Consider the following 11434-nt stretch of genomic DNA (forward strand, 5'->3'; position numbering starts at 1 on the left):
GGAAAAGAAAAGAAGCAAAATGCCAAGGTGTCCCATGAGTCGCATGACTGCAGTGCATGTGATATGTTATTTCATGAGAATCAACTTAACCACATTCTCCTCACAGGTCTGGGATGAGACTTTTCAGAGGGTCACTAATGAGCAGGATATCTATGAAGGTTTGTCTTCAAGAATTGAAATGTATCACTCATAAGTTTATCTCTTTCACGTTTTGTATTGTTTAAATGCCCTTGTTTTAATGTCGTTTGCTACTGATTTCAGCCCAGCTTCATGACCTGATGCAGCTGAAGCAGGAGAACTCTTACCTAACCACGATCACCAGACAGATCAGCCCGTACATCCTGTCCATTGCCAAAGTCAAAGAGCGACTCGAGCCCAGGTGTTGTATTCCGAGGATATATTGTCCACCTGCCGCCATATTGGGTGACAGATGACAGTGATTGGAGGGGAAATGGAAGCTCTTGTTGCCTCCAAAGTAGCTTTGATATGAATCACAACTCCATGAAGCATGGTGGTGTATGTATAGTATTGGTATGGATAAAGACAATGACAGCAACAAAACAATGTTGTATGTCATTGTAAACAAAAGTCGATGCGTCCTTTTCCCACTTTTAAAGCTGTTTGGTTTTCCTTTTAAAAATGGCATCCGACTAAAGTGGAGATAAACATGAAAGCTGCAGTGGGTAGAATGCAAAAAAAACCACCAGAATTTGAAGTAGAGTGAGACCTCTTCCTGCAGCTCTCCCTCTGTGTCACAACCAATTGGAACGCTCTCTCTCTCTTTGAACTGACCTGTGATTGACCAAAGTCTCCCGTTACAGGCTAGATTTACTAAAGCCTGAAAACAGAGCAAAGAGGAGGTGCAGAAATTCTTTTCTCTTAGACCACTGGAATTACAATATGGTGAAAGATCCTGGAATTTTTGCCGAACGACGCCAGAAATAAAGGGGCTACCACAGCTTTAAAGGATAAGGCTTAGTAAATGAATGTATTGTCAACAAATCCCATGAACAGACCACAAGCAATGGTGAATTATTTATTGTACAAAGTATTCTCTGTGTAGCTTATTCATCTGTGTCATAGAGCTTCATTGTTGTCCTAAAACTATTAAAAACATATCAGTGAGCCCCATTGTTGCACTAGTTGACATGTTCCTTCATTACCATGAAAACACACACACACACACACACACACACACACACACACACACACACACACACACACACACACACACACACACACACACACACACACACACACACACACACACACACACACACACTGTAGTTTATCTTAACTCAACACACACACTGTTCTGCTGCCGTTAATACTTACTGGAGCGGCACAAATTTGTATTAATCTGCGGCTGAAAATAGTCCACAACAAATGCACTATTTACTGCTGTGGGCGTAATGCTTGCTAAAAACTAGAATGACCAGCTGTTTTTCCATATCGTCACCTTCCTAAAATAATTGCCTAAGTCATTTTTTCAGGTTTTTCAGAAAACACAAAAAATAAAACTGCCTAAGTCACATGCTTGACATAGGCAGTTATACAAGGTGTAGAATCACATGACCTGTTCAACTGAGGATGTAGGCAATTTTACCAGAGGTGGCCAGCACCATGAGGAGATGATTTAGGCAACAAAATCATTGTTGTTAAAAAATGACTTAGGCAATTATTTTAGGAAGGTGACGATATATTTGTGAGCTGTTCTAAAGATCTACATCTTCAGTAGGAACGAATGGAAGGGATGGTAGGGATGTTGGAAAGTATAGAGAGATGGACTTAACACTTTGTTGGTTTTGTTCTTTCCCGTGGGATTTGCTGACAATAAGAAAAATACAGAATAACACCAGCTGGGTCCTTTAACAGCACCAACAGCTAAAGAAAATTGTTTTATTTCAAAACATATCTTCTAGGTTTCAGGAGCCTAAAGAGCACCATGACGACCGCACAGAAACAATGCTGAAAATCTATGAAGACGGCACAGTCGCTAAAGATGGTCAAGACAGGTACTGACATATACTGTGCTCAGTGTACTGCGCTGTAGTTTCTCTATATGTAAAGCTTTATATAGGTGGATTTTCAGCAAGAGAAACAAGTAAGTTCAAGAGCCACCCCAGAAAATAAATAATTTTTTTTATGTTTCAGGAAGATTTCAAAACTTTATTTGATGATTTACATACAACACAATTAAAAGTGCTACACTGTGGTGCAAAATGCACGTTAAAGGGGCAGTAGGTAAGTAACTTTCAGTCATATTTGCTGAATATGACCCTATGTTCCAGTAGAACTACATGAAGCAGGTAATTTAAAAACAAATCTGGCTCCTCTGCCACCACCAACCAGTAGTGCGATTTGCAAAAATCCACAGCTCCCTGTTCAGATGCACCAATCAGGGCCGGGGGGTGTGTAACTGCGTGTCTAACACTGCTCACGCACACACATTCATTCTCCCTTGTGGGGGGAGGGGCTTAGGAGACCGTTTTGGGCTTTAGCAGAAAGGGGGGGAGGGACTGAGAAGTTGTCACTGTTCAAATGTTCCTGTTCAAAAAAGTCCTGGATCGTCACAATCCTACCTACAGCACCTTTAACATTAGAGTTAATAGGAAAAATATTTTACTCGTATTGCACATTACAGTAAAGTGCGGCTGCAGATTTCCTCTGGCTGGGTTATATCAAAGGGCTTGACTTTGGGATGGATTTTATCTGCAGAACTAGAGTAAGGGAGAGGAAACCCAAAGCAGTTAGTGTTGTGATTTATGTTCTTTAATGACGGTGGTCATTGTTTCACCACTCCATCATCAATCATATATTTGGTACCTTACGAAACCACATGGGCTGAATATTCCTCCAAGAATGACACCATAAAAATCGACCAATTATCTAAATTTGTGATAATGAATATTACATTAAATAACAGCCCTAGGTTTAAAAGTAGCAGTGTAGTATAAAGTGTAGTATATAATCAAAGTCTTCAAATAGGACTCCCCTGAAAAATTAGATGCTACATCTCAAGGGGCTATCTTTTAAATAAATTCAGATAAATATGTGTCCATGCATTGGATTTTGGAGTCAAACACCTATTTTATTTGTGTTTGACAGTGACAACCAGACCTGTGTCACAGACCTAGACAGACACAAGAACAACCGCCCACTGATCCTCGAATCGGGGGAGAGCTCTGTCAAGACCAATCGCCCGGGCAGGCCGAGGGTTCCCATGGAGACGGCCAGCCACAATGAGATGCCTTCTTAAACACCATGTCATTTGATTTCCTGCCCCCCTCTCCCTTAATGTGCCTTAACTCAACCATAGCGAAGCCCAGGACGGTATGTCACTTATTCTGCTGTCCGGATACTGTACATAACAATTTCACAGCAGCGTGGAGCTGTCAACAGCTCCAAAGTGAGCCCTCGGGACAGACACTAACTGGAGATAGACGCGTGGAGGTCAATCACTGTCAAAGTGGGACATGGACAGCCTCCTTGTTTAAAATGGACAAAGATAACACCATTTAGAATGACTTAAAACAGAGTGAATAATCTTTTACTTTTGCTTTGGCTGTTGAAATGATAAGTATGCTGAGAGTGTGTTGTAATGGTTCTGTCTTTTTTTCCCCACAGTGTGTGTGCAATTGCTTTTTGCAGTATCTATTCTTTGCATAAAACATTTTTCATGGGGGAAAGCCGGAGGCTGATGATGGATGACTGCCCAGGTCCGATTCCCCAGAAGATTGTTGAACCGGTGTGACAGCACACATGGAACACAGCAAATGCAATGATGTGTGTGTCATTCTGGGTGTCAGTGTAGGTCACTCTGATGTGTGTGTCGTCGCAAAATGAGCCGTCATTCCCCCCGACCCAACCACCCACCCTGCAGGTTCTACATCTACATGCAAAAAGTGGAAAAGCTAGAATTGCAGAGGTGTGCGAATGTAACTGGCCTTGCTTTAACCTCGATCTCCTGCTAGTTTTTTTAGACTCCACACTCATCCTCAATATCCCAGCCAACCAAGGCGCTGTCTACCGCAGGAATAGATATTTCTCTTGGTTTGCCTCTCGACTCCATCACACGTCAGTGTCACAAGCATGCTGTAAGGCATTTGCCCTGCAGGAAATCAGCAGGAAACTTTCCACTTCCCTTACCTCCCCTTTCCTTATTCCTCCTCACCCCCCCCTATATATTCTTATTACTTAATTAATCATGTTGGTATTTTAAACAGATGCGTGTTGAAATTGACAAGAAGAATGTACAGTATATAAGAAGAATACTGTAAAGGTATTTACCCTACCGCTGCAAGGGCAGGGGGATCTAGAGGAGAGGCTATGTATCACCAGAATAATTTGAATTTGAAATGATTTTCAGGAGATAGCGTTACCCACCCTAAAAGCTTTTTGAAGGCGTTTTTTTTTTCTTTGCTAAGAAAAAAAACATCTTTAAAAAACACAGAGCCTAGTACACAGGAGCGATTCAAGGTGAAACCTCCCCAGCTGCTACCAGCACAGAGACAGGAACGGCCCAGATTCAGGGCGCAGGTAAGGATGATAATGAGGAGCTAGACTGATGGCTTCAGCACTCAGAAGGAGAAGGTTATTTACATCACACAGCCAGAGCTAAAGTGGGTTTATTGAGAGCCACTGCTTCTGAGGAAATATTGGGTCATGCTGGCCTTAAGGAACAGTACTGCTCTGCAGAGGAGCCAGAGGTGCACGTTCATTAAACATACATTTGTGACAGCAGAGTAACAAATGGCTGTGCCTCTGCTTTGGTCCTGTGCTCCCTCCCCGTGGTCATTCATCATCTGCACTCATCGAACTACCAGGTTCCATGTTCACTGTTCATTATTCTCTCTGGCTCAGTCTCTTTTGGGCTCCCTCCCCTTTTGCTCGAGGTTGGGAAAAACCCAGAAGGGTTTTCACTGCCAAGAAAAAAAAGTTTTTTTTAGAGGCACACATTTGTAGGTAAAGCTTATAGAGAGATGGTTCTCATTTCTTTAACAATTAAGGCGGCTCACACCTTTGCTCCATTCATTTGACAGCAGGTGCCAGTGTGGACACTTCAGGAAGGTGCCTCCAAGGCTTCATTTTTTTCAAAGTCTAAAATCTTAATCACACATTTGAAAAAAAAAACAAAAAACATTAAAGATAGAAGAGAAAAGAGAAAGATAAGATAAAATGAAAGTTTAATGATCTCCTTGGAAAAAGTGGGTCACTGAAGAAATATAAGAGGATGACATTAAGAAGAATACAATTAGAGCAAATAGAGCAGATTGAGGATAAAACCACAAATGGTTATATAATGAGGTTGAGGAAACAGTAAGGCGTCTTAATTATGCTGCTCTTGTTACGGGCTCCAAAGATTTTACTGACTGAAGAAAGAGTTATGAATTGTGGCTTTCAAATAATATGAGGGCATAGTGGGGGGGCATTACAGAAAAGAGGATTAACAAGTGAAGTGGATTTGTGGAACCCAAATTCTAAGAAAAACCTGGATTTTTTTTTAAACTAAAGGATTGACATTTTGCTTATTTGCTGTCTTGCAAAGAGTTTGAAGAGAGGATTGATACGACTCTTGTGTCAGTACGGTAATAAGACTGCAGCCAGTTAGCGTAGCTTAGCATAAAGATAAAACGGGAAACAGTTAGCCTGGCTCTGTCCAAGGGGGGCAAAATCTGCCTACCAGCACCTTTGAAAGCTCAGTAACTGACACATTACATCTTTGTTATTCAGTTTACTTCCAGATATTCTTTTTGATTTAGTTTGTGGCGGTGCTTTTTACATTTTCTCCATTTTCTCTTTTCATGCTATTCATTTTACACTTGCTCCTGTGTGAAGATCTGTCTTCAGATCTTCATCGTCTTCATTGTAAATTGTTGGGTTCTGTGCTTGCCACAAAAATCATGCACATGCAGATTTCTTTGTTGTTTTAAAGAGTCTATTGAGCTCTGAATACTTTTGGTGTAACGGCTTAAATGTGATAACCTAAAGTTATTGTCCGTACGGTTTGAGTTAGGCTGTTACTAGTGGCAGCTTTGGCAGTAACATGTAATTGCAGGCGCGCCTCTGGGACTTCCAAATGAGGTGTCGACTGAAGGACGTTGGTAGATTGCAGCTCTCGCCGGCGCGATGCCCTCACATGCTCCAGTCCACGCAGATAGCAGTTTAGTCTAAGATGAGCTAAGAGCTAATACATCCATTACGATGCGAGCTGTGTGGGTACACGCGCAGCCGTAGAGATGATAGAGGCGGGGAGGCAGCGCGAGGATTATGTGGCCAACACGGTCAACCGTGCTAACGCAGCTACAGGGATTACTCATCGGGGAAGCGCAATGTTTTCCAGCACTGCTTACTATGTTAGCACGTAGCTTTAGCAGTCAAACGAGTGGAGCCGTTAGCCAGTGCACGCCCAGCCCAGGTAAAGTTAGTGCACTTAGCCGAGCGGCGCCGGGCATCTAACCAATGTGACACAAACACCCTACTAGCCACTGAGGCAGAATGTGATTTAACCTCAGCTGATGAAGTGGAGGGAGAGGAAGAGCGGCCACCACGCACTGCTTTCTCCTTATTCACCTCACCCGGGGAGAGAGGAAAGGGCCGAACGTCCCCCCCGACCCGAGTGCGGTGACTCTTAATGCTAACAGTATAATTTGCTGACACAAAATGGCCAACAGTGCTAACATCTAAACCAACCTGAGCATCAGAAAGTGCAGGGAAGATAAACTCTTGAGGCCATACAAAATGTACGCCCTTTATTGATAAAATAAGGGTGGTGATGTTGTTGGTGGTGCTGCCTTCTCCCGAAGGTAGCGGCACGAGCCGCAACTGAAGCCCGAGGTAGTGAGTGAGTGAGCAGCCAGATGGCAAATGATGGTGATCCCTGAAGCTCTCCGCCGAGTGGCGGAGCTGCTGAACCCTCTGGCGGTGCCATGACTGCTGCTGCTATGGGCGGAGATATGAGGCTAGCTGCTCTGAGGCAAAGTCTGAAGCTTTGCGGGTGGTTTACAGCCTTAAATTTCCTGAATGTTTGTCCCAAAAGTGGGCTCCATGAGAGAGTGGTTCATTACATGGAGGACCAACCGGAGTTTAGCTTTTTCGTAGTTTCTGTCGCCCCCATGAGGAATTCTAAGTAATGACACCAACCCTGTCAGCACGTCCACATAATACAAGCCTTCCGTGATCACGCACAGCCCCCACACCTCCTCCACACAGTTGGGGAGGAGGAGAATTAAAAAAGCATGGACTCTTCAGAAGAGGTAATTATCTTCACTCGAGTTTCTGCGCGCGAAAGTCGCCGGACGGCATAATCTTCTGAACACAGCCATACTGAGAAATCCAGAGAGAGTTGTGTGGAGCTGATAGTCTTAATTAGCTTTGTAGCAATTCATGTGGCAATGGCTTGAATGTAACGGCCGTTCATTAATATCAAAAAGTTATGCATAAAGCTTTAAGTCAGGCTTTACACAGTACGTCCAGTGTTTCTTAGCCTCCTTTCAGAAATCCCCATGAGAAAACAAGCAAAGTTTTTACTTTGTTTTATTTAAATTCCAACATTTAAAACCAAGCCCTCCCTTGCCTAATCAGGGATGTGTTGACCCCCTTCTCTTCCGGCTGCTGTGGACCGGATGGGTAATTGGAATCAATTTTGATGCCGTTATCGCCGTTGACAGATGCGCGATGCGAAGCCGTAGTGTGAAAAGGTCAAGGTTTGAGAGAGCCCTTCCTCGGGACTCAAGATGCTTGACGCATAAAAATGTCATTCCTGAATCAATTTCACATGTGAACACTGGTTTCATCTCCGAGGGCATTTGGAGCATGACTTTCCTGTTGTTTTCTGGCCACTGAGCAGATCCAGGCAGCAGCTGGAGGTTCAGTAAGATGTTTGAGATATGGAGACTATTACTCCATCACTTGATTTACTGAGATCTTCCCAGGCCAGGGGTTATTTCTTCAGGGCACCTAAACTCAATTAGAGGCATGTAAGTCAAAGCATGTCAATATTCTGTATCACTCACTGCTCCCCCATGCTGTATAATTAACCCAAGAGTCATCGCCAAGGATTTTCATCTGACCCCAGCAGCTCTCAGGGTTATCTTTTTATTCCCATCCTCTTGGCCTACATCTGCAAGTGTGTCAAGGAGAAAAACATGCCATTTGCATTTTTCTTCGTATTTATTTATTAAAAAAATATTTAAATATGCAAAGTTATTTCAGGAGTCTGCACTCAGTCTGAAAAGCCTTGTTTTCGAAGTATCAAGAAAGAAAATATCCTATAAATATGAGAAATATATTATATATAATAGTCTGTATTCAATAATAAATGGTAAAATAAAATAAGGTAGTATGGCTGTGATTATGGTATCCATCATTATCAAAATACTTGAAGAAGAAGAATAGAAGCCTGCAGCAAACCTGCAAAGTCTCAATGTTATTTGAATCATTATTTACCTCAGGCACCTCAGTCACTCGTCATATGTGCAGTTATATGTTCCAATTATAAAGAGCCAACATTTTTAATTTTCCCAGTCATAGAGTTTCTCAGGAACAAACAACATGAATTCCTTGGTCAAAAAAATAAAATTATCTATTGGTCACAAATATTTCAAAAATATTGGTCACCTCAAGATGCTCTTAATACAGACGTTTCTTATTGTGTTGGAAGTCTGCAGTTCTGAAGCACACACAGTCATTCTTTCCAAACCTCTCCGGGAATTGTCACTAATGCAATAACAGAGCTGACAAATTGAGTTCCATTTATTGCATCGACCAACAATGGCAGCCAGCGAGCGTGTCCTTGACTCGGAGGAATCACAGGCGTGAACATAAGATGTGTCAAACCTGCATGCATGCAAGACTCAGGAGAGCCAGCCCAGCGGCTCCTTATTAATCAACAGCTTGTTGGGCTGCTGTCCATACCCCCCCACCGTCCCGCCCCCCCTCATCTTCACCTCCTCCCCCGACCCCTTCTTTCTTCTCCCCTATCCTTTTCCTCCATCGCTCCTCCTCTTCTTCTTTTTTTTTTTTAACAGTTTCTTAGCCTCCCATTCCAGGAGCTCAGCATGAAATCAACGCAGTGATTCGTTAATGAAGACCTCTGCCTGACGCTTCTATCACTGTAAACCCAGATTTAGCTGTAATTAAACTTTTTAGTGGTCACTACTTATTCTTTCATGTTTTGTTAAAAAACATATTCATTACTACATCACATTAGTTGTTTGTAATAATCAGCTTAAGTATGCAGTGCACATATATTAATCAACGGTTTCTGTCCTAGTTAAAGTGTGTTTTAATAATGTTCTGTTAATGTTTTGGGTGTGTATTTACATTATCTGGGTTTTAGTTTTGTATAGTCGATTTAGTGTTCATGTTCATCTACATTTATTGTTGCACCATGACCGGGTGGGGACTGATGTGCTCTGGGCAGTGAGCAATGAGCATGTACACAGTGGCATGTGCACAGATGGGAAACTAGTAACTATGTTACCTATGAGTGACATTTACCACTCAGCTCAATGGAACATTACAATGTATCTGGTGTATTGTTATTCTTTCTGTTCTATTGCAGCAAATGTATTGAATACATTGTTCTTAAAATTATACTGACAAGTAGTCTTATGTTTCATAGCTGTTATGTTTCTTTGCATGTTTAAAGCTATAGTGTGTAGTTTCTGTCTCCCCCATGAGGAATTCTAAGCAATGACAACAAAACTGTCGGCGCCTCCACATGATACAAGAATAAACTGTAAAAAAATAGGATACAAGCCTTCCGTGATCGCACCACCCCCACCCCTCCTCCACGCAGTTGCTAGTAGCCAAGGAGGACACGGAGGATGAAAAACCCATGATGGACTCTTCAGAAGAGGTAATTATCTTCACTCCAGTTTCTGCGCGAGAAAGTCGCCGGACGACACCAGTTTCTGAACGCAGCCATACTGAGAAATACAGAGAGTTGTGGGGAGCTGATAAGTCTTATTTAGCTTTGTAGAAACTCATTTGGCAGTGCCTTGAATGTAACGGACATTCATTAATATCAAAAAGTTACGCACTAAAGCTTTAACTTAACATGCTTGTAATGACTACTAATGTAAACTTGATTTGCCTACTGCATCAACTTACCGTTCTGTCTTTTCACAATACGTCCAGTGTTTCTTAACCTCCTTGCAGAAATCGCCCCCATGAGAAAACAAGCAAAGTTTTAAGTTTGTTTATTTCATTTCCAACATTTAAAACCAACTCCTCCCTTGCCTCATCTGGGATATGTTGACCCCCTTCTCATCCGGCTGCTGTGGACTGGATTGATAATTGGAATCAATTTTGATGCCGAGGTGTGTAACTTTTTCCCAGGTTACATTTTGTGGTGACATTGTTCTGACTGTCTCCCAGTGCAGTCTCCAGACAGACTGATGCCAAAACATACAGAACGCAGTGTTTGCTGCTCGTATTTATATATGTAAAATGTACTCTGAGGTGTTGAATATGCAGCTGTTGTGATACAGGGTAATATTAGTATGCGTTTATGCATATGAATGTGTACAAGATTGCTGGTTTTGCTGATGGAGTAATATAATTTTCATTCATGCTTTCTTTAGAGGCTCATGAGGCGCTACTACATACACGAATAAATAACAAGGCTGTTACCTAAAGGACATATAGCTTCACTGCCTACATATTGAGGATAAAAGACCATTCGAGCTAACAAGAGTTTCTGCTTTGCAATAATGAAAGACATCAGGGACAGACACCTTAACTGAAATTTGAAAATCAGGTTTTTTTTACATTCCAGGTGCATACAGTACAGCATTATCACTTTAATTCATATTATTATTAAATGAATTACTTACATTTGCAATTCAAGAGGCAGCAGACACAAAATAAATCTTTCACTTTCATGAAGCTTTTAAATATATTTTACATTCCTCGGCATTTTAAATCAAGTGCTGTTGCAGTGTATATTGTACCTAGTGGCCGGGTTGAGTTTTGACAAGTTTTGGCACTCTTTAAAAAAAGCTCTAGCTGGTTTAACTTTGGGAATGTGCACAGTGGAGTGCAAAAAAAGGCGAGTACAGGAAAATCAGGAAGATAATTGTCTTGTCCGGTTGGATAAATAAAAGCAGGGTAAGCGCCAGTATTTGATGAGTTGAGGAACGTCTGTGAGAGCCGCGTGGACGCAATCCAAGAGCCCCCAGCCCCTGTAAACTGAAGCTACTGTAGCTGCCTTACTTTAGGATGAACCTTGAAGCAAAAGAAACAGCATGAGGAAAAAGAAAAAGTGTTTTCTTGGTGTTCATGTTAGCTACTTCTACAGTTTTCCCAGGTATCAATTAGAGGTATCAAGATATTATAATTTTTTTTAACCATACGTTATGACTTTTTTCATAGTAAAATATAAAAATTTTGAAATCTCTTACAGGACATACTGTAATTAATCATTTAG

At 41.8% G+C, this 11434-nt stretch overlaps 1 protein-coding gene and 1 long non-coding RNA gene across 6 annotated transcripts in view; one reads left to right on the plus strand and one right to left on the minus strand.

Moving 5' to 3' along the window:
- The window catches only part of rnf207a (ring finger protein 207a), a 28150-nt gene extending 24556 nt beyond the window's left edge, over positions 1 to 3594 (plus strand). For 4 of the 5 annotated variants that reach the window (XM_039798506.1, XM_039798502.1, XM_039798507.1 and 1 more), the window contains 4 exons: positions 107 to 158; positions 262 to 379; positions 1923 to 2015; positions 3109 to 3594. In XM_039798506.1, the coding sequence (XP_039654440.1) occupies positions 107 to 158; positions 262 to 379; positions 1923 to 2015; positions 3109 to 3259 (414 nt within the window). In that variant the 3' untranslated portion in view covers positions 3260 to 3594. The remainder of the gene's footprint in view (positions 1 to 106; positions 159 to 261; positions 380 to 1922; positions 2016 to 3108) is intronic. The other variant, XM_039798503.1, reaches the window with a different exon arrangement.
- Positions 3595 to 4780: 1186 nt separating this feature from the next.
- Positions 4781 to 6778, minus strand: LOC120557859. The gene is made up of 3 exons (XR_005639031.1): positions 6694 to 6778; positions 5021 to 5107; positions 4781 to 4922 (listed from the first exon to the last, which is right to left on the minus strand). It is a non-coding gene; the product is annotated as an uncharacterized LOC120557859 (long non-coding RNA).
- Between the last annotated feature and the right edge of the window lie 4656 nt (positions 6779 to 11434).

The sequence above is a fragment of the Perca fluviatilis genome, chromosome 4, assembly GCF_010015445.1.
Source record: "Perca fluviatilis chromosome 4, GENO_Pfluv_1.0, whole genome shotgun sequence".
NCBI lineage: Eukaryota > Metazoa > Chordata > Actinopteri > Perciformes > Percidae > Perca > Perca fluviatilis.